Source organism: Trachurus japonicus, chromosome 10, assembly GCF_045865225.1.
Source record: "Trachurus japonicus isolate A0001 chromosome 10, Traja_1.0".
Taxonomy (NCBI): domain Eukaryota; kingdom Metazoa; phylum Chordata; class Actinopteri; order Carangiformes; family Carangidae; genus Trachurus; species Trachurus japonicus.
The window spans coordinates 21,966,373-21,994,221 of NC_140916.1; the positions used below are offsets into that span (position 1 = coordinate 21,966,373).

Below are 27,849 nucleotides of genomic sequence, written 5' to 3' on the forward strand. Positions count from 1 at the left end.
GAGCTGCTGTGTTGTTTTGCTCTACATTTCATTCTGTAATGTTTTTTTGGATTACAAATAGGGTTATAAATAATAGAATTGAATATTTTTGTTAATTCATTGTTATTTTTTTGTGCTAGTGGAATCATATCATATTCCTTTAAATGTGATGCAGTCCGAAGTGCTGATTGCGAGTCTGAGCAAACTGTAATTATAAAATAATAATTTAAAGCTGCTCTAATCAATATTTTTGTATCAACAATGAATAAAAATACATGTAATTTGAAAGGATGTGATTGTGATGAACCCAGAGAGAATTATAACCCTACTCTGCAATTCCCATCACCTTCATGGAGCTTTTTAGTGCTTATTATTAAGTCATTGTTGTTGTTTTACGGCTGCAACTTTAATGTTTTGGTTCAGTCTCACCGCCCCCTCACTGCTGTTTCTCGATTCTGCAGGCAGCTCTATTCAGCAAAAAACCTATAAAAACCTACACTATACACCACGTCAAACAGCAGGCAGATAAAGTGAATAGGTGGTGGAGTATTCATCAGCTGAACAGTCAGATTATTCCCTCGGGAGTTGGTGGAGAACAAAACAGAGCAAAACAAAGACAAATATTGGTATATTACAGTATAGTCATCAGCTGGAAACAAACACTTCCAACTTGCTAACATGTTATGCTTTTCAACTTCTAAGTAAGGTAAAGGGTAATAATATGTCGTGTGTATGGATAAAATCAATCCAGATAATCAATTAAAGGTTCAGTGTGTAATAATTGGCATAATTGGCAAAATCTGAATATACTACCCATGAATATATTTGTATAAGTGTATAATCTATAAAATAAAAAACTGTTTGGTTTACATAGCCTTAATTGTTCTTTTATATGTACTACATATAGCAATGGTCTTGCTTTAGAGAGTGTCACCATCATGCGCCGCCATGTTTGTACGACAGCCCTAACGGAAAATTTGAGTTTTGCGTGACTAAACCAACAAAGAAGGAAAGAAGAAGGAGTAGGAAACAGCAGACATATTGTAAAATGGTTTAGATCTCCTGAAATACTCCCAGTCGCCCCAGTCATGGTAAACAAGTTTTTTTTCCCGGGAGGCCACCGTCACTTTGCCGACGGAAGAGGTGAATGCGAGCGAGTGAGTAAGCTAGATATCTTGTTTTTACCCCCATATTACAGTACACACTCAACCTTTAAGAGAGGTTTAAGTTCATGATTAACACGTGTAGAGACCTATTTAGCTTATTGTGATAAAATACAGATATAGATAAAGAAAAAATAATTTTTGTTAAATGTTAATATTGAAATAGTGAGTTCAGATGTATCAGGTAGCCTTTAATACAAACAACTCGCTTGGTCTTTACAGTCATGTAGACACAACATAAATACAAGTAGGCAGTCGGCTGTGCTCTTTGCGATGCGTTCAAGTAAAGGATTTAACAGAGAGAATAAACTGACACGAGCTGATGCAAAATGTTTGATCTGTCGGCCATTGGCAGCGTTGCATCTTTGAGGTTGGCCTGGTGAGTCAGGACCCTCGGAAGAGAAGAGCTCTAACATATTGGTTGTTAGAAGAACTGTTGACCTTCGACAGAACAATGCTCATGTTTGTGCGAGAGAAACAGAAATAGTGGGAGGGAGAGAACCAGAGAGTTACTGCTTCTTCTGCAACATAGAAGGAACAGAGACATGAACAGGGAGGGGACTATGGAAGAGCTCTGTAGTCCACCTGTTAACAAGAGAATATCGTAGGTTAAAGAAATGTGGCGTGATGGCTCAGCTGATAGCACTGTTGACTGATCTCAAGTCTGCAGAGGCCTGTGTGTGTGGAGTTTGTGTTTTTTTCTCTCAGAATGTGAGATATGCAGCTTGTCTGGAGAATGGTTTCCCTCTTCACAACAGTAGGACAGGTTAAATTCAGAGACCTGGGCATGTGAAAAATTGTACTCGACCTTGAAGAGCCTCTACTTATATTAAAAAGGAGTCTGTACTCCCACTACCATTCACAGTATTCAGTTTGTGTTTCATTCCCAGAGATAGAAATTCTGGCCTGAAAGATGAAAGACGAAAGAAGTTCATACCTGTAAATGTGAGTCTGTAAATACAATGTGTATGTAAGACTTTACTGTGTACCTGCGCCTGTATTGAATTTGTGTTTCTCTGTACTCCCACCACGTACCGCTGCGCGCTCACAAGCTCAAGAGTATTACCGTGAGTTGCGTGTGAGGCAGGTTACTCAGCCTGTCTGCAGCCAGCCAGTGAACCTGTTCTGAAACTGTATACCTGTGCTGAAAAGAGGAGTCGCCATTTCAGCGCTGTCTGTTTGGATCAGTGTTCCCTGTGGCGCTATGCCCTCTTTGAGAGCTCCTCTGTTGGGGATCTATTCCTTGGCCCCTGACTCTCTCCCTTTGTTGACACAATGAGCCCTTTGTATGGACATATACTACTGCTGTGGGACCTTGCTTCGTATTTTCGGCAATTATACACAATCCCACTCCTGCCATCCCTCTTGTTGCAGCTTCATTGGAGAGAAATGCAATCGAATCAAGGAGAAATGCAACGCAACGAGGACAGGGGAAGAGGCTTGCAGGAATTTGATTGTGGCGCTGATAAGTTCTATATAGCAAGAGTAAACATGTTCTTATCTTGTTATCCAGCTTGCACATTAACACATGGTGTGTGGAGGAGGTGGAGGAGGGTTTAAAAGGATAAATAAAATCCTAATCATTCTGTTTGGCTTTTCCCACTCTCTGCTCTTTGTCTCTATTTCTGTTTTGCATCATGCAAAGAACCCCAGCGCACACGCAAGAACAATGGAGAGGTCAGAAGCACTAGCCATTTTCCCGCACCTGCTGAATGCTCCAGAAATGAGTGCACAGTGATTACGTGCCCTAATGTGTGGTGTTTAAAGAGCGGTTTCCTGCTGCAGAGTTAAATGGTGGTGCCCTCTGTGAAGTATTAATGATGTGGATGGATGAATCAGGTCGGCACAAACCTGTTGACGGCAGCCGCGGCGCTCTCTTAAAGCTGCACCCAGACATCAGGCTTAACCGCTTGGCAAATTGGACATGCTTGTTGGCTGTAGCTCCAATTTATGTGCACTCTCTATTGCAGTTAGTCCATCTTCATTATTGAAATGGCCTCTCGTCAGGTCTTGACAGAGTGGTGGAGATGGTGAAGGGAAGGGGGGGGGCATACAGGAGAATCATGAATAATGTGGAAAATAAACACATTTGAGGCACTGGAGCTGGCTGGCAGGAGGGGTGTTGGGAGTGTTGTCTCTCTGTCTCTCTCTATTTCTCTCTTCATGTGATTGTATGTGCAGCTCCTGCCAGTGGATGCTGATGCTGTGGATCCTCGGCCTTGGGGCTTTGTCTAACACACATGCAATTGGGCATAAACACAGACATACACACACACACACACACATGCAGAGACCTTGCTGCACATCCACAAGCAGCTCTAGGTGCTGAGCTCTGGCAGGACCTCTGTAGCTCTGACCAGCAACCCAGCTGTGTGTTGTGTCACTGCCACTCGGAGACACACTGCACGGTGGCTACAGCCTATTTTTAATAGGGTGCTGCTGTGACTTTCCCTTTTTCAGAGTGCTAGGGATTGTTGCATTGATAAGGCCTGGGCTTAGCTCTTCTGGGTCAGCCAGTTCAGGAGAGGATATCCAATTCCAGTTCATGCTTTGTCAAAGAAGATGTATTTATTGCCAAATGTAGAATTTCAGTTTCCCAGCGTGCTGAATTGGTACAAGATGACCTCAAAACCATCCTTTAGCTAAGTTTCAGCTTTAGGAGTAACAGCGCTTCTGAATGAGGAGAGGAGCAGGTTCTGGCTGGGTCTACCCACAGGGTCCCTGTACCTGCTGCACACATGAGCAGATGTGATGGCTCATGAGGTAATTACCCACTGAGCCGGTGTGTCTGCTAGTATAAGCTGAAGCAGGGGTTCCCTTCAGGTAACTCTGCTGCTCAGGTCAGTGAACAGCTAATGACATTTAGAGGCAATAGGATGAAAGAGATGGCAGTTGTTTGTAGTCAGCCGCACACTACCTTTGTCTTATTGTCTGCCGTCTGTCTTAATCTCCCAGCCACCCTTTTCACACCACAAGGAGATCATGTTATTAGATCCCCTCCCCTGGCTCATTTGTCATCCTGCAGCACCACTCCTCCGGAGAAGGACTGCAGCAGCTGAAAAAAAAAGAAAACAATATAAACAGGCAGGAGGCCACAGCATCAAATGTTCATCATTTACTGGCCTATAGTCTCTCGTGCCGTCATTATTCTTTCAGGAATCACTCTAGATTAATATGCTTTTTCTTCTCTGTGCCACCCCACCCATTTTCAAGAGGCTGACAAACTTCACCTTCTTTTTTCTTCTCTTTACCTTCAAGGTATTGTTTTAAATGACTCCATGCCTTGTGCAGTGCATCCTGCTATGTATACTCTCCACCATCCCCACCCCCACTTTCTCAATTGCTCGTTACAGTAAAAAGTATTGTTAGTGTTCACAGTTTGCTGTCACCGCCTCACTCAGATCTCTTTAGTCTCTCCTCTTTGAGGCGGGTTGGTTTCCCTGCTGCCGAGGCACACATAAGGGAGGGAGTCAGCTAATTACAATAAACAAATATGCTCAGAGCCGCCTATGTAAGGTTCGCATAGGTTAACAACTCTGCTATAAATGTTAAATGAAGCTTAAAATAGGATAGTATGGCATACAGTTGCCATAGTGATCTCAGCTGCAATTCTTTGTGTACTTTCTTGGTTGGCAAAGTTTAAATTAATTTTAGACACGAATCTGTGATACGGAGAAGAAATGACTGATTGTTTGGTGCCCAAAGGGCTTCTTTGATGTCTCTATCATGTTTGGAGCTTTTTCTACAATTACTGCAACTTTGTGTTTGCCTGTTTCTTGTGTCAGTGCTTTTTTTGTGATGAAATCTAATGTTTTGCTGTTAGTGTTTTTTTGCATTAGAGACACGGCAGTCACCCTTTATTGATTCCCTTCGTACTCATGTCTCTTTGTATTTCTCTCCGTCTTCTCTGTTTCTCTCCGGCTTTCTCTTTCAACAGGTGGGACAGTCAAAATGATGCGTAGGAGGTGCAGCATTGGGCCGTATTGATGGATGTGTTAACAGACAGCAGTCTCACATTGATTGTGAAGACTACAGAACCAGAGAATGCAAATGTACTGGAGAATACAGGTGAATTATTCACGTTTCTTTTTTATATAGTTGTAAACATAATATTCATTCATTACTTTTAACTTCCTGGTAAACTGAGCAATGAAGATGAAAATGTTAATTTTTCATTTTAATTCTTGGAAAATGTGCTTTTAACATTTACAGATACTTGGTTGTTGACCTAAGAGAAAGAATTTTAATTTTCCCAAGAATAATCAAGCATTCGTTAGAATAAATGAAAGCTTAATGACAACCGTTTCTCTCACAGCAGCATGAAAACTTTGAAAAGACAATTAGTGGTTAGTATTACTGCATACCATGGAACTCGCTTTCCTTGAATTAGCTTTTCACCCACAGTTTTAAGCTGTTTGACAAGATATGGGGAACGTGAAACACATCCTGTCTTTTTTAGATGAAAAGTGGAAAAGAAACATTGAATGAAGCTTTTTAAGCTATTGTTAATCCTCTCTCCCGATGCCTCCACAACTCAGAAATATAACATCTCCTTTTTGGCATAAAAAGGTGCAAATGTGAAAAAGGGTAGAAGCTATTAATTCTTTCATACTCATTCTCATTCATTTACATAGGCAAATGAAGGATTTGGTATAAAAATACTGTTTATTCAGACTTATTTGTTTAGTTTTTGTTTTCAGGTTGTGTCAACTCCTCGCCTGTGTATTCTCATGAACTAAATAATAATATTTACATGATGTGAGCTCCTGACAAAAACGTAATTCAAATAATTCCAGGTGCATTTTGCAGAACAGTCCGTCCCTTTTACTGAACTATTGTTGTGCATTCTCCGGAGTTCATTCAGCCACTGCCTACTGCCCCCTATAGTTTACCTCTACCAAGAACCACTGATCCTTTATCTAGATGTTTCAGCTCTGGTCAGTCTCACTGACTGACTTGTTCCCACTGTGAGAATCACACAGATTATCCCCAGCACTAGTCTGTTCCCTGAGAGGCACTGAGAGGAAAAGAGAGAGGGAGAGAGGATAGAGAATGGGAGTAAGGAAAAGAGAAATAGAGCAAAGGGTGAAAGCAGCTCCATTGAGCAGGAATAGGGCAGCTCTCTGAGGAGGATGGCCATGAATCATGCTGCAGTTACTCACCACTTGTTATGAACATCCTGTACTGGCTGGATTGACTTCCCCCCACCATTCACAAAATGTCATATAGTGGGGATGGAGCAAAAAGGTAGCAAGCGGCATCTGTGGCTGGCCTACCAGCTGGATGAGGGAACGCCCCGGGTGGCTGAGCTGCAAAACGGCTAGCTCTGCATTTTACCACTGTAAAAGCCTTCATATAACAGGGATAAGGAGCAGGCAAGTTGGAAGGGAAGGAGATAGCGAGCAGAAAAGGGAGGAGGATGGAGGGGGGGGCTGGGAATTTGGAGTGATTTTAAAAAGCCATTTAAAGGGGAAAGCGGTTTTCATCTGCACTGTATTTCATATTGTGACATTTCAGCTGTTATTCCTTTGGTCCATCAGAATGGATGTATGACTTTATTTAATAATATCAGGGACATAAGTACTCTACATGTAGACAGTTACATATTCATTTTTTTCCTATTCCTATTTCGAGAAATGAGGCGAATAGATGGATGGATATATGTGTGCATGTGCATGTGTGGCTGTGAGTGCATGTGTGGCATCTGACACACTAATAGATGAGGCCACAGGCGCCAACTCGTCTCTCTCCTCATGTCCATGACCATGTCCCTCTGCATGGGCTCATTTCCCCGGAGAGAGTCGCCTGGCACAGTGCTCAGGGCTCGGGCTTACCTCAGGTGGATGAAGTCCTGGACCGCCATGGCTAGAGAGCGAGAGAGCTCCGAGTGCTAACTGGTCTGGGCTGGTCTGGTCTGGTCTAGCTTGGCGGTGGTGGGGCTGTCTAGCATGGCTGGGCTTGGCAGGGCCGGGGATCAGAAGATCACCGCCACCTGCCAGCAGCCGGGGTTCTTCCATATGTTCAGTGGTGAATGTCCATGCCAGCTTGCATGGGCTGCAGTGTCATATCCAGCTTCAGCTTTTATTCAAGTTGCACTTCTTAATACACACAGTTATAAAACTACAACTGTGTGTTAGAATGATCTCAGAGTGCATAAAGCTTGTTTTTTTTTATTATTAGGATGCGAGCTGCTCTTTCTGTAAGATTGATATTGAATTCTGGCAGCAGTGAGTATTTTGGATGTTTATCTTGTTTACATTTGCCAGCATAGATGCAGTGCTAACATTATGCTGCACTATATCAGTGAAAATAAGGCCGCCGATCCCCCTTTGACCTCCAATGTCAAACTCAATTTGTCAGCTACAGTCGCCATCGTAAGAACCCGTATGCGTGTGCCGTGAGTGTAGTGTGTGTGTTTGTGTACCTGTCTGACTGACTGATCTGTGGCACATTCTGAACAGCTGAAGAGCTAATGGTCCAGCTGGAGACAGATGGCCTCTCGATAACACTATACCCCCAAGCCAATACTCACACTCTATCACACACACACTCATCCACGCATGCACACACACCCTTTCTCTCTCTTTCTGTCTCTCTTATACACAGACGCACACAGACGCACACACACACACACACACACACACACACACACACACACACACACACACACACACACACACACACACACCAGAAAGTCACATGCACACACACATTGGATAGGATAGATTGTTAATCCATTATAAACCCAGAGGAAACACATTTCTCAATATGAGTTTAATGTTTCACAGCAATTTTGAACAATCTTTATATAGATTAGGTGGCAGCTTAGGTTTCATGCAAGCACGGGGGGAGAGCGGAAGTTAATTTCTCCCCCTTTTTGTAATTTCCCTCTATCTGCGGCCTTGCTTTTTTTGTAAGGTTAATTTCTTTTTATGTATATTGTCTATGAGTGCTGAAAAAATTACTTAGTAGATTTCAAGTACTTCGACTGTTACTACTGATAAATCTGAATGAATTGAGTCCATGCCTGGAAAATTGTAATTGTAGTCTTGCTCCTGTCTCTACAATACAGTAAGTGCCATATGATGCCATGTGGTTGGTGATGTGTCAGTAACATGCTTTTGCTCAGGGGTCATTTTGGCTCACAGATTGAAGGGAACTGATGGCAAACGCCTCGCTGTGTTGCTTCTGCAGCCTCTGACAAGTTGCTGCTATAACAGTTTTCTGACTCCGAGAGGAAAAAGGGAAGATGCATATTTCTCCTGAGGTTTTCTTCATTAAGGATGACAGTAGCGCAGTTGTATGCTTTTAGTAGGCGTTCTGGTTGCTCCGATGTGTCTGCAGGCCGCAGACCCAGAGAGACCAGCTCTCAGAAAATTCATTACCTCGTTAAATCACTCTCAAATCATATCCATATTCAAAGATTTATTCACCACCGAAACAGCCATGTTGGATGCCGTTTGTTAAGCAGTCTTTCCCTCAAGCATTTATCACTACCTCAACAGTGATTAGGCGCATCCATCCTAAAATGGGGGACGTTGCTAGTTAACCTCTGTGAACACATTAATTGCTGTGGTATGTTTTTCAATTTTCATTTTTTTTCCTGGCATGGTTTTAAAGAATATGTGTGCGAGGCAGCAGCTTGGGACTGTAGAGGGAGGCAGGTGTAGATGATATTGGTTATACAGTCTCCAACATATGGGCCTGTCGTGTCCCATGTGTACGTACCTGCCTCCTCTGCTGTCATCTAATTATGCAGAGCAAACAAAGCTATCTGCCTGCTGCTACAAGCCTGCTTCTGTGGGTTTTGATTGTTACTCATCAGATGGATGTCTTCAACTGATTAAGACATTGTCACAATCGACCTGCAGAAAATCACCAAAAATCTACTTTCAATTTAGTCATTACTGCTATTGTTGCTGTGTAATTTTGTGGTATCTTGTTACTTCACAGTTAAGATGTGTCTGTGTCTACTGTATACAGATGGAATTCTAAAAGGAGGGGGAGGTAAAGCAAGACGACTGCATTATATTGATGGCATACATTACCTTTGGGTTGGGCAAGGAAGACAATACCACAGCACTACTTCTATATACTCTTTCCATAAAGTAGATGACTTCTAAACCCTCATTATTTTAGTAACACTTCAGAGTGCCTTTTCTTACTCTCTGTCTATGAATGAAAGCTTTATTTAACACCAACCATTTAGTAACTATTATCTCATGAAACAAATGTTGCATAATTGTACAAGTCATTTCATTGATCACAAACACCCACTTCCAGGACGCTCGGAGAGAGTTGTTGTTTCTGAGAACTTCCTGTGAGCTGCTGAAAAATGATCATTTTGTTCTAATATGTGGAACAAAAGAATTTCTAGCAGCTCCTTCATCATTTTTCATGTTCACCTGTTAACTTAGCAGGATCCAGGGGATCTCACTTTGGGGGAACCTGATGTGAATATAATGTGGCTGTGTTAGGTCTTGCCAGGTCTAGACTTTCGCATTTGAACATCGGGCAGTAATGCAGTACCCAGCCTGACATGGCTAATACCTCTCAATGAAACTAAAAATGAATGTTTAAGGCTTGCATCACAAAATGACATTTTGAGCTCTAGGGGGTTAATTGACAGTAATTGCATTTCAGCAGCCCAGAAGAAATGTCAGTGTAACTACAGCACAAGAACAATGTAATTTAACTACAGACTTATGTTTCACAGAGCTGAAATGTCTTTTCTTTTTTTTTCTTTTAGGGGTATGTGAGCAGAGTGGTGATCTGAGTCTTTGCGGGCTCGTTGATGCTGCTCTCCCTCCATCCTCACCTCCTCCTGCTGCAGAGACGTCCCAGCAGGCCTGCCCAACACACCAGAGGACCACGCCTACGTCGCCAACCCTCCCTCTGTCCATTGACACTGACCCCTCGCTGGGCCTAACAGTAGCACCCTGCCCTCCCTCCGATGACTCTCCAACTGTAGTTCCCCAGCTTGAACACACTCCCACTCCCACATCACTCCCCACCCCAGCTTTAAGCTCCTGGGGTTCAACAGGAGAGACTCAGAAAACGTCCCTCCCGCTTCCCATTGCCCTCCCCCTCTCAGCAACAATGATGGAGCCCGGCACTGTGTCCGCACTGACAGAGGAGTGTCTTCTTCAGCCTGCCCCCACCTGCCTTGGCTGCTTCATTGAAACCCGCGATGCCACTGATCCCAACTCCATCCAGAACCCGCCCCATGACCCCAACACCAACCCTGACACAGAGTCTGGGCTAAGCGTAAGGATAGGGGATGTGAGCCGAGAGGACTTCTCCGACATCAACAACATCAGCATCCAGTGCCTGAGCCATGCGGGGGAGGCGGTGAGTCACTACGGAGAACAACTCCTCTCTGACCAGCTACTTAGCTTTCCTCTACCGAAAGCCCCAGGTGAGGGCAAGAGAGCGGATGGAAACAAAACAACAGAGGATTGTGATGATCCAGAGGATGACGCAACAGCTAAGAACTTGTATGAGGGACTGTTACTTGACAAAGTGAGCGGGGAGGAAGTTCTGCTGGCTAATGCCGGCCAGGACTGGGGCTACTTTGAATCCTTCATCAGCGAGAGTAAGATGGAGCTGCTAGACCTTTGTTCTAAGAACGAACTGTCTGTCAACCTCTTCTCTGAGGAAGATGTTGACAATCTATTTGATGACGAGGATGATGATTCAACTTTAAGCAGCGATGTCTGTTCACTGAAGATTCGTTATGAGTCTTTCCAGGACAACATGAGGGAAAAGACAAATGTGCTCCAGGAGGAGACACAGTTCAACTTCTTCCCCAGTGTCCTGGCCAACTGTGCCAAGAAAGAGGAAGGAGTGGGAGTCTTGAGGAGGAGTTCTGAGGAGCTTCAGCCCAAAACCGATGAGCTCATCCTGGAGACAGGACAGGAAGGAAAGGCCGGGGACTGCAGTGGTAGGAGCCCCCTCGATGGCTCCCAGGGCTCACCCATGTCTACTCCCAAAGTCAATTATCTAATGGACTTCAATTCCACAGAGGAGTCGGGAGAATTCAGTGATGACAGCTCCTGCACTGGCTCCTCCTCAGACACCCTGCAGGAGGGCAAATTTAAAAAGGCCCACTCGAAGAGATTCCTCAGCCCCTCCAACCCTCTCAACTACGGCTTACGCTCCAAGAGAAAGGTTCGATATAGTGATGATTACTTGTACGATGTTGACTCGTTGGAGAGTGAGAAGAACGCTGAGAAAAAAGAGAAAGCACCTGCTGGTCAGAAAGAGGAGGAGGATGTAGACTGGTGCCCCAAGAAACGTCGGAAATCCTGTCGTAAAGAGCCTCCCGTGGTCATCAAGTACATCATCATCAACAGGTTTAAAGGAGAGAGACTCATGTCGGTGAAACTGGGCAAGTTAGACCCTGTGGATGCTACTGTGAGCTTAACCACTGACTCAGTAAGCAAATATGAGACACTGGCTCCTTTGAAGGATTTCTGGCAGGAGAGGCAAAGAGAGAGACAGGAACAGCTTAAGCTGGCTGCCAGAGATAAACAACAACGTGGTTTTCATCTAAACGGACGCCATCATCGCCCTTTTAATTCTAGTCATCCCAAAAGGAAATACAAGATTGCAAACAGGCTTAAGGTTCAGAGGATTCACGCTGTGGAGCAATCAGCAACAGCACAGGGCTCCCCTCTCTCTGATCAGGGCCAGGGAGGTGTCACTAAAGAGGAGACCACCCCCACGGTAGGGGGAATAATAGCAGCCCCAGGCCTCCCAGTCACATTAGACACAAACTCCATCACGCACACAGTCACGGCCAAGAGCCGCTCCCAGGAGAGATTGGAGAGGGAGGGGAGGAGATTGGGAGGAAATAAAACAGTCAGGATAAGGAAATTCAAAAGCGAAGCCAGGCTGAGGAGCAAGAAAATGAAAGAGGCAGAAGGAGAGAAGGGGAGGAGCGTGACAAATGAAACGGATGCCTGTGTTGCCGCAGCACAGATTGAGGACCCTACTGCTGGGTTAGAAGAGGCAGGCATTAGCTCAACTACAGTCAAACCCCATTTCTCTGACAGTACCGCCACTGCTCCCACAACTGAGGAGAAATTCCCCTTTGTTTCGTCCACCTGCTCTCCTGAAAAAGCTTCCTCCTCAGAGGAGGTGGAAGCAGGTGTCCCTGTCATCCCGGGGGGCTACCTGCAGACTCTGTTAGATGCTACAGACTCCTCTGCTGGAGCAACTATCTCCTATTTCCCCCAGCAGCCCCCTAGGCAGCAGTATCCTCTGGGGCTGTCCCTGGAGGAGAAACAGTTTTCGTCTCTGCAGCTCGCTCAGAGTTGCGTCCTCTCGCCTCCCTCTGAGTCCGAGCTCCAGCAGTCTCCGCAGAACTGCCCCAGCTTCCCCCAGATGTGGCACCCACAGCTTTGCGCAAGTCACAACCAGAGCTTTGGGCCAGAGACCCCTGAGACTCCCATCTTACCCAACAACTTCCCAGGTGCTGTGCCCCTGAACGAGAGCCTGCCAGTGTCTAACTACAGCCAGCTGAGCCCTGAGGCTGACAGGCTGCTTTATGAGAAGAGCTACCTGACTGAGGCTGGGCTGCAGCCCGGGGCAGATCTGCAAGTGTGTCAGTCTGTCTGTGTGGAGGGCCAGGTGCAATACCAGAGAGGGTCCCTATGCACAGACAACGGCAGGCTCATCAGCTATGACTCAGTGGGCTCTCTGTCAGCCTCCTCCAGCAATTACAGCTCCCTCAGCCTCAAGTCTTGCGAGCGGGAGGGTGAGGAGGAGGGCCGGGACAGCTTTTTAGCTCATTGCAGTCCTAAAGTGGTGATTCAGCAGAGTGTGGACGCCCTTACCCCACTCAGGGAGTCCTCAGACCTGCTGGATATCTCCAACTTCACCCCTGACAAGTTTCGACACTCATCACTGTCAGAGCTTTCCCCTCCTGAGACCCCCAACCTGTCCCCCCAGGTGGCTGGGCGTGAGATGAAGATAGCGGGGAATGTTGGAGAGTTCCAGGACGTGAATGATATCACCATAGACTGCAATAGGGAGGTAAAGTGGAACTGTGACGTTATGCAGCAACAGGAGCACACGGCAAATGCATACACGGTGGAAGAAAGCCAGTTTCCACTGCACAATTTCAACAGTCAGGACGTGTTAGGTTTAGAGAAAAAGGAGCTAGGAGTGACCGAATTTGACGAACAGACTGGTGAGATGGTGCCCGGCGCAAAAAGCATAAAGTCAAAGAGGAAAGGCAATTGCAAACAGACAGCTGCAGGTCAGAGCCCAAAGAAAGTCAGAGCTCCCAGAGCTCCCAAGTCAGAAAAGGTCAAGACCCCTAAACAGAACTCGCGTTCCACCAAAAAGATAAAGGCCATGTTAGAGGGGAAAGCAGCAAAGAACCAGGCAGGTGGTTGTGGCACAGGCCTGACTGACAGTAGCAGCACTGGGGACTGGTCTGGCACCGGCTGGTCAGAGAGCAACAGTCTGGTCGGGGACGACCAGAGAGAATTCGAGGAGCCCTCTAATATTCTGTCCAACATTGTCTCTGGCATGGCTGAGGTCCAAAGGTTCATGATGGCCTCTATTGAGCCACTGTGGAATCCCATGTCGGAGGCCTGCATGCCCTCCGAGGCCAACAGCCTCAACCTAAAGACTCTCAAAATCTTGGCAGGCACAGAGGCTGACCTGAAGAAAAAAGGAGCCGTGCTAACAGGGGCTGGGAGAGGCAGAAAGGCTGGGGGAAAGGGAGGCAAAAACCAGGCCAAATTCAACCCCTCTCATCCCCTATTCCCCCAACTGGCTCTGGGCTGTAACATGTTTGATAAACCCAACTTTATTAACCCTGGGCCTGCACACAAAAAGCTGTACCGCCACAAGACCAGTGCAAAGTTCCCTCGGATTGAGACACTGAAGGGGAAGCGAGGTGAGAGGGACCCAAATAAGGACATAGCACTGATGACCTCTTTTGAGAAACTGAGGTAATATTTTGTTATCAGCTGCTGTTGCACCCCTTTCTCACTTTCCCCCACTACCTGCTCAGCCCTCCCTCCCAAGCATACCTACACTGACGCTATGCCAGAGCTGCATGAGTACTACGTTCCCCCTGACTACTCCCACTTCCTTTTAACCCCCACCTGAAGAGGAAATTAATATCTGCATGAAAAACTTCTTGTACTTTGCAAACTACCTATTGAGTGATTGTGTCAAGCTTGATTGAGATTTGAAACGACCATGGCTGCATTTTTCTTGCTTTTGTTGTTTCTGCTTTGTTTGTTCTTCTTATAGTCGTTTTTTGTTTTATTTTTGTCTGAAAAAAAAAAGAATAAGCCTTGAAAACAGTTCTGTCGCCTTTTTGAGGAACTTTGTTTTTGTATTTTCTCAGCAGAACTAACTCCCCTGAATTATGTATTTATTCCCCCTTTTCCCTAAAGATGTAGCTATATACACAAATGCATTGAGTGACATCTACGCACCCCTCCTCCTCATCTGTTTTTGTATGCAGAATATGGATGTCCTGTTGTTGCTGTCCTTCATACACTGCCTGGCTCATTTCAAGAGGGAAACCTACAATTAATGAGCCCTATTTAAGCCCAAGACATCTTGAAAAAGCAAGATGGGACCATTTTGTATTGATGACATATCAGACATTGTCTTTTTTCCCCACTCAAAGTTGGAATGACTTTCCATTTCCTTTTATCAAGCTTTTTTTTTTTCTTCTGGAGTTTAGAGGAACTGGTTATCTAAATTTACATTTTTACGCCTTGCAAATTCATAAAAGCTCCACCCTCAGAGTATTTTTGTCAATGTTGTTGTACAGGGACATGCAATATTTGCAAAAAAAAAAGATAATTATAATCTTAAAATCAATGTGCCAAAAGTAACAATGCTGTGTAAATGACCTCTTATATATGTGTGAATATTGGCTGTTCCTCTTTTCTATCCATTGGAATATTGGCTGCTCGGGTTGGAGACTACTTACAGAGACTTGCCACTACAGGAATTCTTTATTTGGGACTTTTCTCTCTCCTCTGATGAAAGGCACCAACAGCTGGCAGTGGTACACTACCACTCACTAAACCAAATCAGAAAGACTCTGAATTCTCCTCGTTTCCCCCACTTTGTTTGCCAAATTCAATTTACCTCAACATCGCCTGGCACTGAGAAGCAACAAAAGAGAGGCAAAGGGGAGATCTGCCCTGAAGGCTACTGTAGAGGAAGAAGATGGAAAAAAAAGAGATGTTCATATGAGGTTTCTCTGGACCAAGGAGAGTGTAGTGCAGATGTTTGAGGGTAAGCAAGGAAATTATTTGTCATTTGTCTGAGGCTGTGCCTCACTGAATAGCTGTTTTGTACTGGAAATTCAAGGTGGTTTATTACTCATAGAGAATCTGATGCACGCATCAGTTGTGAATGGACATTACATTTTTGCAGTTAGATTTAATGTGAATGTGAAAGCAGTCTTCAGTACAAATGGAATCGGTAATCTTGTAAATCAAGGAAAGCATGTGCATTAGCTCCACATGGGAATCTTACTTCTATCTTACCTGAAATGGTAATTTAAACAGTAATTTTTCTTGACATTCTCATGTAATTTATTTCTTAACACTGCAATACTTCATCAGTTGCACCACTGGTGTATTCGGTCTCTTATTATTTTGGTTTGTTTTTTCACATAATGTCTAAATTTAACATCTTTCTTTTTGAAGGTACTTTCTTTTACGTCTTAAGTCGTCATATCAGTTTTAATCGGTCAATATTTTGGCAGAAAATATTGTCAAAATTAACGCCAAAAAGGGCACAAATAAAAAAACAAACTAAAAAAAATAAATACACAACACGATCCAGTGTAAACTCAGACCATTTGTATTAATTATTTTGGGGTCATTTGCCACCTTAAATAAATCCACTTTAAAGTGGACCTTACAATCAATGTTTAATAAATAGAATGCAGGGGAAATTAAGAGTCTTGTTAACTGATTACAAGAGTATCATTTACCAATATATACTCCAACAATAGGACTATATTTTTTCTCTCGAACGTTGAATTTTATTTTTAAACACTGCAGTAATTACATGAGACTGCGTGGAGATGTGCGGACAAATTGAAGCTTGATTTAAAAACAGACCTTGTCACACTGGATATGGTAATTCTGACACACAGGTGATAGTAATTGACTGCTTGCATATGGCAAGATTCATAATCAATCTTTCTCTGTCTCTTCTTTCTCTCCTCTCTGCCATGATCCTTTGTTTCTTTTCTCCAGTGTATCAGGGTTAGGACCAAGACAAGCTGCTGTTGGGAAGCTCCACATGGGCTCCAAGCCCATTTAGTCTGCCTTCTCTCATTTCTGCCTATTGTCAAATTGAATGTACTTCTCTGAGTTCATAGTTCTTTTTCTTTTTTCTTCTCTTCTTTTTGTTTTTAAAATGTGCCACTGTTGAGCTGCCTCATGTTAATGGTGCTAAGAAAGCTGTCAATTGTTTTCGTTTCTTTTCTTATTTTTTCATTTCTTTCTTTTCTTTTCTTTTCTTTTGTTTTCCCAGAGTTAACAAAAAAGAAATGCAAAATAGATTAGGTACCTAACCCTCTTTATGAATGTATATTATAATGTTATGTTTGATGTATTCACTTCATGATTCTTTGACAATGATTGGAATTACTTTTGCTCTTTTCATTAAAAGATTACCGAGCTTTATATATACTGTCTAGAGTTGTTACCAGAAGGAATCTTAATGAACTCTTGACACTACAAAATCTTGTATATTTTTTGTGTGCCAATTTGTAACATATTTTGTAAGTGTATATTTTTCTTAGAAAGTGCTGTGAAGTATTTGTGTGTGTGAGTAACCTTTTATGCGCCTCTATGGGCAGTGGAAAGGATATACAATGACAAGTTTCTGGTTTTAAAAACCAAAATATGAAAGTATCAACAGAAAACTAGAAAAATTTACATTTTGTTGGGAGTTTTGTAATAAGACCATGATCTTGTTGTGAGAGTGTTGTGTTACTGTGCAAAACACAAATAAGCAAAGAAAAAAAATGAAAACTTGGAAAAAAAATATATAATTTGTGAACAATTTGCTGTTTTATAGATTTTCATGTAAATTATTTGAGTATTATTTTGTTTTTTGTTTTGTTGTAACTGTTGCAAAGGTTTTAAATATTTGTGATCAAGCCTGTATGGTGATAATGTAATATTGGTAACTTGCTGAGTTTTGTAATAATGTTTATGGAGTAAATATACAAATTAAAATAAGATTTTGAATGCTGCTTTCTGAAGAGAGTTGGGTTGTGTTTTTTCCCGCCCACCCTTTGCCATAGTCAGCAACTGTAGTATAAACAATAGACATAAAATCTCCATACTAATTCTCTTCTCTGCAAACCAGTTCAGTGTTTTCAAAATTATAATTATATAGGTTGTATTACAATTAGTATTAGAGACAGCTCATGAGATGTCAGGAGTGAAGTAGCACCCCCCCCACAAGTGGTGCTACTATAATAATAGCAATAGGGAAAACATCTAATCTGTTATATTCAGTGTTTGGTGTTGCTGCACAATGTCCAAGTATAGACTCAACCTTAACAATTCCAATTAGTCTGTCCCTATTTGTTACATTAGAAGATTCTTAGACGAAAGGCATTTTAATTTCTGCACGAGTCTGGCTTTGGCTCATGTTATTTTAATGTCATATCTAATTAGCACTCAGGGTCAGGCACTGCTAGAGTGACTGCTCATCCATAACTCTGAGCTGGGCTAGAGTGGTCCACACTGCAACTCATTCTGGCATGCTTAATTGGAGCTGGAGATAGTGTCTCAGACCATAAACAGATCCTGTGATGTATGCCTCCAAAATTGTCAGGTGGTATTAGCATTGTTTTTGTTCTTTAGTCACCCATAGCAGATAAGGGTGCAGGCAAATTACAAGATGGATCGTCTAATGCAATGGATGAGGTACACCTGTGGTAATTAAATTAGATCCTTGTTGTTTTGTCAATGCGTGCTCACGTCGCATAGACAGTCATAGTTGGCTCTCTCATCAGAACAATTGTTTGTGTGCGCGTGTTTTTTTGGGTTTTTTTTTTTTACATTTTAGAGAAGATTAGAAAGTAACATAAAAGAATCAGTAAATGTCAATTTGACAGTGCTTTGTAGGCAAGTAGCTACTTATTTAGTCAACAAACAACACAATTAGCCTTCTCAAAGACATTTTTGTTTGGCTGGCAGATTTGTTCTTCTACAACAAAAAAAGAGGAATTTAAATACAAACCTGCACATACTAATCTGATGTGTTAAAATGCTATTGTACTAATCCGAGATAAATCCTTTTTTTGTGAATGAGAACACCTTTAAGCCACTACAGAGGATTTCAACCACTACCAAAGAGCCTCCTTTAGTTTTACTAATATTTGTGTATTTCTGGGTGTTGGTAAAATGGAAATAAAATCAGAATAACAGCTTTTTAATGATAGCTGCTGTGGGTGCTAGTTGGTTTTTTGCACATTGGCTTAAAAATGGCCTGTAAGTAGATGCCACCCACAGCCAAAGGGTCACCACTGTGTCTCTGCTGGCATGCTGATGTATCAATACTGTCCCACCTCCACCCACACAAAAGTCTAGGGCCTGCTACAAGCCTGTGGTGTTTGTGGTGCCTAAAATCCATAGTTCTTACAATTCATTCCTTTACAATTTTAATGATCAGGGGAAATTCACAGTATAGCCTGCACCATGTAATTGACTTGGTGCAGGACTTGTTTCTAAATTTTGCAGACTACTTGGATGTTTTTGCCATGCATTTTTATGGGGGTGGGGTAGTGTTTGCCAGATTAATATCAATATCCTCATTTAGTTCATTATAATTTAATATACAAATATAAATAGTCATTTACTGTGTCCTGCCACAAAGTTATGTGTACAAAAACATTCTCTCAGCACAATTTAGTGTGCTCAAGTTGTTAGCCAATGATAACTAATAATAGTTAAGTTACTGACAAAATACAAAGCAGCAGACAAATCAAATAGTAACACATAGACTTAGCAAAATAAAAAAAAATCTCCTGTAAATCTTTTTCATTGTCAAAACTAAAGAGGAAATTAAACCTTAATGGTAAAAACTTTAATTTGCAAAGTAGTTCTATCTATGCACTGACTGCATTGTAATGTTAGTCTTTGATCTAAGAGCTTGTGGTATTTTAAAGATAGTGCCCCAGACGTCTGTGAAACATTTTGGAGTTTATCATGAATGTACCGTGCTGTGTTTTTCCGTCTTTTTTCCTTTTGAATGTGCCTTGATAAATTGTCCATCCTCTGACACTGTGTTGTAAGCAGTGGTGTGGCTGTGCCTATAGATGTGACAAAGGCTTTGCATGAATGCAGTACATCTCTTTTGATAAAAGAGCAGGAACAACCTCCTCATCAGAGACATGGCACCACCATGAGTTGCACACATGTGATAAAATAAGGCAATGCTGATTCAGACAATGACAGGATTTTAGCATGCACTTTGTCAGTTGCCCTTTGATAATTACTATCAGACATTTAGTCTGTGTAAATATCATATAAATATTCAATCCATTGTGACCATTTGCTATTGCATTTGCTTCACCGGAACAATGTAGGCTATACTTCAAAAACACACTGGGCTACAAATGGTCAAAACTGGATTAAATATTATTATATTCTTCAATACCAATGGAATTTTGTATAGCCCATGGGTTGCTGCAATGTATAGTAGACGTAGATGGCTGGATACTGCTGGATATATCCCATGAACATGTCACAGATGGTTTTAATTAAAATCCTTCATGTTATGATAGCCTGCTGGTGATTTAAATAGGCTGGTATGGGCTACACTTGACAGATATTTGTCCTGCAGCCTGGATTCTGCAGCGGGTAAGCGTATTTGCGTTTACAACCGCATCGTGACGCTACAGCTGAACAGCGGCACACTGTCCAAAACAAACATCCTTTTTTCTAACACTCTTCTAAGGCGAGCAATAGGAGGTGGTTTTGCCCTGAGTCTGGTCTTTCAGGCAGCTCCACTTACCGGGTTGCGTACGGCTCACTCCGCCTCCTCCGTCACGATTGGCAGGCGCACACTCAAACCGTTTAGGTTGTGTAGTGGCCTATGGTTAGTGCGGTGCCTGTGTCTACCTGGGGGGTTAAACTGAGGGAAAAACGTCTCTTTACACCCAGTTTCCGGAACATCATTGTAGCCTTCCCAAAAGAAAGAAAATGGAATCCTGAAATCGCACTTAGCTAAACAACCAGGCGTTTTTCAGAGGGTATCAGGAGAACAATTGGACAGTGCGATTACATTGCTTGTAACATCAGTGAACAGGTAATGTATCAGGGATATGGTGACAGATGTGTAATTCGATGTGATAGCCTTTATTTTCATTAGCCAGCTAATTTTAGCTTGTTTGCTTTGGTTAGGTACTGGTTGTGAACGTCATTGATTGACGTCGTTTACTTCGTTAGCTTGCGGTGATGCTAACAGTAGCGTCAATGTGTTTTTAAATGACACCCTCGGGGTTCGTTTGTGAATTATCAGTAAAAAACAAAACAAATTACATTTGTTTATTTTATTTTACTTGTTTAATCATACTACGTTGTGGTCGGTAGATGTTTATGTCAAGTTGATGGAGTAGAGGACACGTATCACGAAGTTACTAGCTAAGTTAGCGTTAGCTCCTGCTAAATTTGCCGTTGGCAGTGAACGCAGCAGCTAGCATCTCGGCTAGTTATCATTAGAGCTAACAAGCTTTAGCGTAGTGAAAGCTCAACATAACTGAGGTTGTTTGGTCATTTGATGGGCTTGTTTTCCACTGTACACAAAACACCACACTCGCCACCCAAACCGACCGCTCTTCATTTGCCTTTGTATCAAATTACCATAATATGAAGGGTTCACTGAAATGTCCAGCGGTGGATGAAGTTGACAGTGTTGAGCAGCCCTTTACGAGGCTAGCAGCTAGCGAGCGTAAGCTCAGCTAGATGATGCCATTTTGTTTTCATCTCGACTTTGACCAACATTCTGCTTTCCCAATGCAATTAGGAACACACAGTCCACCAAGATTTAGTAAATTAAATTATATTAAACGACCATATCTTCAAACACGTTCAGATAAAACGCATAATTGTACGTTACGGGGAAAACGTTGCGGCTGAGTTAGCGAGTGCTGCGTGGATAGCAGCTCTGTTGTCAGTTTGTTTTGCAATCAGTGGATGTAAATCGTGCTAATTGTAGCCACTGAGTCAGTGTTTCTCTCAAATGTTGACCATGTTTCACTGTGATGATGATGTGTTATGAGCCGAGATTTCGCCCTAATGAATGTTAACGTTACCCTAGTTGACAGTAACGCACCGGTGCAGCCATTGTGTTCATAGAGTAGTAAAGGATGGTAGAAATAGCCTACTCAAAAGTGTCAAAAAAGGCGATCACAGGTTTCTCGGTTGTGGACCCATTTTTGATCAGTCCTGTGCTACATATGAGGAGTCTGAACTCCACATAGCTGAATGTGGAGTCAACTTGATGTTCTAACCATCTGTTCTTGATAAACAGTTAAACTTTTTTTTTTCTCAGAGCAGCAACTGGATCTTGCTGAGGATTGGAGAACTCCCCTCAACCCCCCCCTCCCTTCTGAACCATGGAAGGGTCTGACAGTCAAGAGCAGGGTGGCAGTGACCAGCCTGAGTCGCAGCGCAGGAGGCAGCTGGACCGGCTGGACAGGGAGGAGGCCTTCTACCAGTTTGTCAACAATCTCAGTGATGAAGACTATCGTCTCATGAGAGACAACAATCTCTTAGGCACCCCAGGTAATAAACCTGTTTTCTTATTACACTCATCTTTACTTTTGTAAACACATGCTATGACTGTGGAAACAATAACATTTATATTTTAAACCACTCAAGGGTAATTGGTTATTTAACAGATATGGAAACGAATGAGTATTGTGTGAGAATATACTTCAGGTATTCAACGTGAATTAAAATGACATCAAGGGAAGTCACACAGATGCCTATGGCCAACCAAATCAGCAAGTGATACTACAAAGTGTGTGTGGGCATAAGCTTCTGTCAATTTGACTTTTTTTTCTTTTGGTAAACAATCAAATCTTCTTATTTTTTTTCTTCTCATCTCTCCCCTTAGTGTTAGTCCTCCTCTGCAGAGTTTTAAATGATTGTTTGGAAGATTATTTAAGTTCTACAATAGGCTTTAAAGGTCCAGTGTATAATATTTGGCAAGGTTTACTGGCAAGATCTGAATATATTTGTATAAGTTTAAAATAAATATAAAATAAAATCCCTTGGATTTCATAGCCTTATAAATCCCTTGGTTTTCATAGCCTTATAATTATTCTTTTATATACTGTATATATATATAGCAAGGGTCATGCTTAGAGAGTGTCGCCATCTTGTGCCGCCATGTTTGTACAGCAACCTGAACGAAAAATCCAGCCAGCCAGAGAGCAGGTTTTTGCAGGTAACCTATAACATATTGTAATATGGTTTAGATCTTCACCTCATCGCTCCAGTCGTCCCAGTCATAGTAAACAAGTTTTTTTTGTCCTCGGTGGCCACCGTCACTTTGTTGATGGGAGGGGTGAGTGCGAGCGAGTGCTGCGATCTAGAATCTGAACGCTAGCTGTCACGGTCTTCCCCCCATTTCACACACTGGACCAACAATCCTAAATCTTTTATTATTAAGTTATGGCCATATGGCTTTTATGTGCACTGGAGGTATAACGCTTCACATCAGGTGGGACTGAAAAGTAGGTCACAGTGCCTTTTAAAATGAAGTAATGGTTAATAAGAGCTGCACATTGTGTGGGACATGTGTAGTGACAATGTGCCCAATATATAACTAAACCACATTATCTGTTATATATCATGCTCTGTTGCCACACAAACTATACTACAACCCAGGTGCCCAGTCCTTTTGGGTTGATAAATTGTGAATAATTTTGGTGTCAAGGACTTTCAAATATACATATATTCACATGGTGGTGGTGTTCCCTCAAAATACTACCACTGCTTTTCTTCAGATTTCTATTATAGACCAGTGGAAGTTAGCCCAATGAAAAAAAAAAGGGCCAAAGACAGTCTTGAAATGAACATCATACCTTCTCATGACCTGTCAAGCCATAACTATGTTCTTCTCTGTCTGACATTTCTTACTTGGAAATACATTAGAATTACAAGTTGTGATGAAAGTAAAGTTAGACCTCTAGTTTTGGATTTGTCAGTCTGCTGGAAATGCAACAGCCTACGGACTACTGAAGACGCCCAATCCGTTTCTGTCCCAGGACAGTGGGAGGGGGAATGTAAGTTTGGAACGTCGTTTAGTGGAGCACCCTGCAAGGAGAGGGCATTGAGTGGACAGTGGCATGCCCTGGTAAGTCTGGTGGTTTTCAGTATTGTCCTGTTGATGTGTTCAGAGGCAACAAAACAGATCTATGGGCCAAAATAGTACAACTAAACACCAGATTTTTTTCACCATAGCTCTCTACTCCCACACATGCAACTATTACAGTGTGAGTCTCTACAGATTGTCTCCTCTTTCTCTGCATTAAGTTAAAAATGGCGTAGAGGAAGTAAACACATAGGAAGAACAAAAAAAATGTCAAGAAAGGAATATGTGAATAGCCAAAATTATTTTTTCTTTTTAAATATCAGACTTCTGTTCTGTTTTCTAATATCTCTTCCAGGGGAGGTAACAGAGGATGAGCTGTTTAATAGACTTCAGCAAATCAAAGATGGCCCAGAACAGCAGAATAACACACCAACAAGTGCAGAAACTGGAGAAGATCCAGTTGGTAAGTTTGCTGTTTCTGTTCTTTTCTGATTGTATGGTTCACTGTCGAACTCAGATATGATTTGTCACTTGTTAACTCCGCTGATTTTTCAGTACAACCAGAAAGCTCTGAGGATCCTGCCGGTGGGGATAGTCTCCTGGACTGGCTGAACACAGTGAGACGCACAGGAAACACAACCAGAACCGGTCATCGTGGAAACCAGTCATGGCGGGCAGTAAGCCAGACCAACCCAAACAGTGGTGATTTTCGCTTCAGCCTCGAGATCAGTGTGAACCGTAACCTCGCTGAGCAGCAGGCAGCTGCAGAAGGGGAGCAGGAGTCTCCAGAGGAGTCACCAGAGGGTCAAGAAGTGGCGCCAAACCCTGAACCACAAGTCCCCATGGAGACAGAAGTGGTTGAAGAACCAGTTGTAGAGGAATTGGCTGTCATAGTGGAGCCAGAGCCAGTGCCGGAGCCAGAACCAGAACCAGAGCCAGAGCCAGAGCCAGAACCAGAACCAGAACCAGAACCAGAACCAGAGCCAGAGCCAGAGCCAGAACTAGAAGAGGTTGTTTCACAAGAGATTTTAGGAGAACCTCCCAGCTCACCTGCTGCCCCACCAGTACCACCACCCCCACTTTCTCCCTCTCCACGCAGAGGACAGAGGAGAGCCCGGAGCCGTAGTCCAGAACCTCGCAGGACCAGGGCTCGTACAGCAAGGAGCCGCTCCCCTCTCAGCTTGGACCAGCTGGATGGTCTTGCTAATCTACGCCAGGCTCACATCTCCCAAGCCCCGAGCCCTGTCGCCAGTGCTCCCCCTGTGCCTCAAGTGGAGGGCAGTTCACGGACTCGACAACATGTTCTTTCTAGGCCGAGCCCTGCTGACAATGATGTTCAGCCACCCAGGGCCACTGCAGAAACGGTTCCAGAGGCCCCAAATGTCGAATCTCAGGAAGGAGAAGCTGGTGGGGGAGAGGGGGGTGGGGAAGCCGGAGCTGGGGGGCGCCGCCCTCCTACTATTATGCTCGATCTCCAGGTGCGTCGTGTGCGTCCAGGTGAATATAGGCAAAGAGACAGCATTGCCAGCCGTACACGCTCACGCTCTCAGAACTCAAACAACACATTTCTTTATGAAAGTGAGCGTGGTGGATTTCGTAGGACTTTTTCACGCTCTGAGCGTGCTGGTGTGAGGACCTACGTCAGCACTATTCGCATACCTATCCGAAGAATCTCCGATGCAGGCTTGGGAGAGGCAACCTCAATGGCTCTCCAATCTATGATTAGGCAGATTATGACTGGTTTTGGTGAACTCGGATACCTCATGGATTCAGACTCTGACTCTTCAGATTCAAACCGTGGAGCCAACACACCTTCGGATCTGGGAGAAGCCCTCAACAACCCAGATGCACCTCCTACTGCTGCTGCTCCTCCCGCTGCTGCTGACGTTGATGAACCACCTGTGGCTGCTGGAGTGAGAGCAAGGACAGTTGAGCCTGATATGGTTGAGGGCCTTGCCACTGGTCCACCTGCTTCTGGTGGCAGGGCTCGACCTAGACCACCTATCAGCCTAGAGGAGCCCAGTTCATTACCCTTCTTACGGCTGGCTCACTTCTTCCTCCTAAATGATGACGATGAGGACCAGCCCCAAGGGCTGACGAAAGAGCAGATTGACAACCTCTCCATGCGCAACTTTGGTGAGAGTGATGCCTTGAAGACTTGCAGTGTCTGCATAACAGAGTATGCAGAGGGTAACAAGCTACGTAAGCTGCCCTGTTCTCATGAGTACCATGTGCACTGCATCGATCGCTGGCTGTCTGAAAACTCTACTTGTCCCATCTGCCGCAGGGCTGTCCTGGTATCAGCCAATTGAGAAAGTGTGGTGTAGCTCATTACAGACTGCAGGCCTTTTGTCTCAACCTAAATCTAAAATACAAGTCTATGAGAGGCTTTTGAGGAAATGTGTCTCCACTGTTGAAATGTATTTCTTTCATACCATTTGTGAGTTTGATCATAATGCAGTTGCAGGTTTGATATGGGGTGCTCCATACAGTGACATTGGGACATAATTCACTCTAGTAAAACATTGATCAATGCAGTCCAAAGTTAGACACAAGCAATGCATGCTGTTTAAATCAACCTGTAGTGACCAAGCAGTTTTTGCACTGCATCAAGCCATGTGCACAAAGCAGATCTGTATCTAATAAAGAATCACTGGGTTGTAAATGCTGCACATCTGCAGGTAGTTCAGGCACTTCAAATCTCCTCTTTTGTATTAGCTCCTAAATGGCACCTTTATATACTATAAGTGGGGTGTTGGTACAATTTTTAGTTACACCAATTCAAAGTATTAGCTGTAAATAAGCTTGTAAAAATAATTTTGAATCATACTATTTGTATCATTGAATTGGGTATGGACTGTAAATTATGTCATGGAGATTAGGGTAGTGTTGGTCACAATTACTCTGTCATGGCATTCCTAAATTCGGTGTTAAACATATAAGTGGTATCAGTGTACACAGCAGAGTTAGAGATTGTGATGTCCACAGGATGTAGGACATAAATTGGTTTTCCATTTACATTGTGACTTGTACTCTCCTTTTTTGTTCAACTGAAAGAAACAAACTATTATTTTGGAGTGGCATATACCATGGTATTTCTCAGTGTGCTGAATTGTTTAAAAAAGAAAGAAAAAAAGGAATGTACAGTAATAAGGGAGAGAGAAATTCAGCTACTTTCTTTTTCAAAGCACAAGTTTATGTTTGACTCTTAACATCTTTATTTTCTTGATCATTAAAAAAGATTGAGTAGTATCCATACCAGAAATAAGGGATGTCTTGATATTGGTAGTACATATTGGAGTTGATATCAAGTTGTTGGCATGTGAATTTTCCCACCTCAAAAGTACTATACTAAAAGGCATGACATTATAGACATTTAAATGTCACTTCTACTTCTGCTTCACTCCCTCCCTCCTCCCCCACCCACTTGTAAAAGGATATTTTTAATGTAAAACGACATCACAATCATTCTGTGCTAACATCCATGAGCTGTTGGTCTGATGCTTAATTTTGCCACTAACAATGGATTGTGGACAATGGATTATTAATTCACTTCTCTAAACTGGTATTGGCATAGAGTGAAAACGACCTGGGGGACAAAAAACTAAATTGAAATGTGGCCTTCTCAACCTCACCTCAGTGTACAGGTGAGAAGTCTTTATTCCAAAGGTTCAGGTTTTGGATATAAACCAAGTCTGAAAAAGTTGACATTGTTGTTGTTCTGCCTCATTGAGGATCCAGAAGAAAAGTGAGGATGCCCACCCACTGTCTCACGAGCAGATCCTCCATATCAGTGTGCAATACATGCAAAGGTGAAAGTACGGCAATACAAACCACAATATAGATGTATGCTATTCTTAAAAAAACTGTCGTTAATGGCTAAAATCTTAAATGAAGACTTATTACGTTTTAAAATGTGTTGAAGTTCATTTTATTTTATTTAGAAGTTCTGTAGATTTTAATAGCACTGTTGATGAACAGGAACATTAGCTGAGGGAAGAAAAGGGCATTGCTATGAATGCCATCCTGTCATGTTTCTTGTTTCACTGTTTGATGTCTTTATCACAAATATTACTCCCTTTCTTGGGAAGTTTGAATGCAAGAAGTTGTCATTGTTAAAAACCATAAACATGTAAATGAAATGTATGTTCCCTCTCAGGCCATGCTTTAGTTTTGGCCTTGTTCTGTGACCCACCCAGTGCAGTATGTTAACTGGGTTTTAAATGACTAAACTAACCGCTGAATTAAAGTTGTTATGCTACAAAATGCATTGCCGTCATGCACTCTGTACTCTGACCGTGCTGTTTGATCATTATATGCCCCATGGACATTTTATTAGTTACTAACTTTACCTTGCAATAAT

At 42.8% G+C, this 27,849-nt stretch overlaps 2 protein-coding genes across 4 annotated transcripts in view; both read left to right on the forward strand.

The window, feature by feature from the left end:
- nexmifb (neurite extension and migration factor b) overlaps positions 1 to 17,401 on the forward strand; it is a 54,139-nt gene extending 36,738 nt beyond the window's left edge. The window contains exons 2-5 of one of the 3 annotated variants that reach the window (XR_015036925.1): positions 5,080 to 5,210; positions 9,892 to 14,110; positions 14,635 to 15,422; positions 16,397 to 17,401. Coding sequence is in view for 2 of the 3 variants with exons in the window: in XM_085790080.1 (XP_085646206.1) it covers positions 5,129 to 5,210; positions 9,892 to 14,110; positions 14,635 to 15,013 (4,680 nt within the window). In the remaining variant the exon portion in view is untranslated. Of the gene's footprint in view, positions 1 to 5,079; positions 5,211 to 9,891; positions 14,520 to 14,634 lie in introns of those variants that run through there. The other 2 variants (XM_085790080.1, XM_085790081.1) reach the window with 2 other exon arrangements.
- Positions 17,402 to 20,331: 2,930 nt separating this feature from the next.
- Positions 20,332 to 27,752, forward strand: rlim (ring finger protein, LIM domain interacting). Its single transcript, XM_085790071.1, has 4 exons — positions 20,332 to 20,471; positions 21,717 to 21,949; positions 23,842 to 23,949; positions 24,042 to 27,752. The coding sequence occupies exons 2-4, from the start codon at positions 21,781 to 21,783 to the stop codon at positions 25,796 to 25,798; spliced, it is 2,034 nt and encodes a 677-aa protein (XP_085646197.1). The 5' UTR covers positions 20,332 to 20,471; positions 21,717 to 21,780; the 3' UTR covers positions 25,799 to 27,752.
- Positions 27,753 to 27,849: the final 97 nt, after the last annotated feature.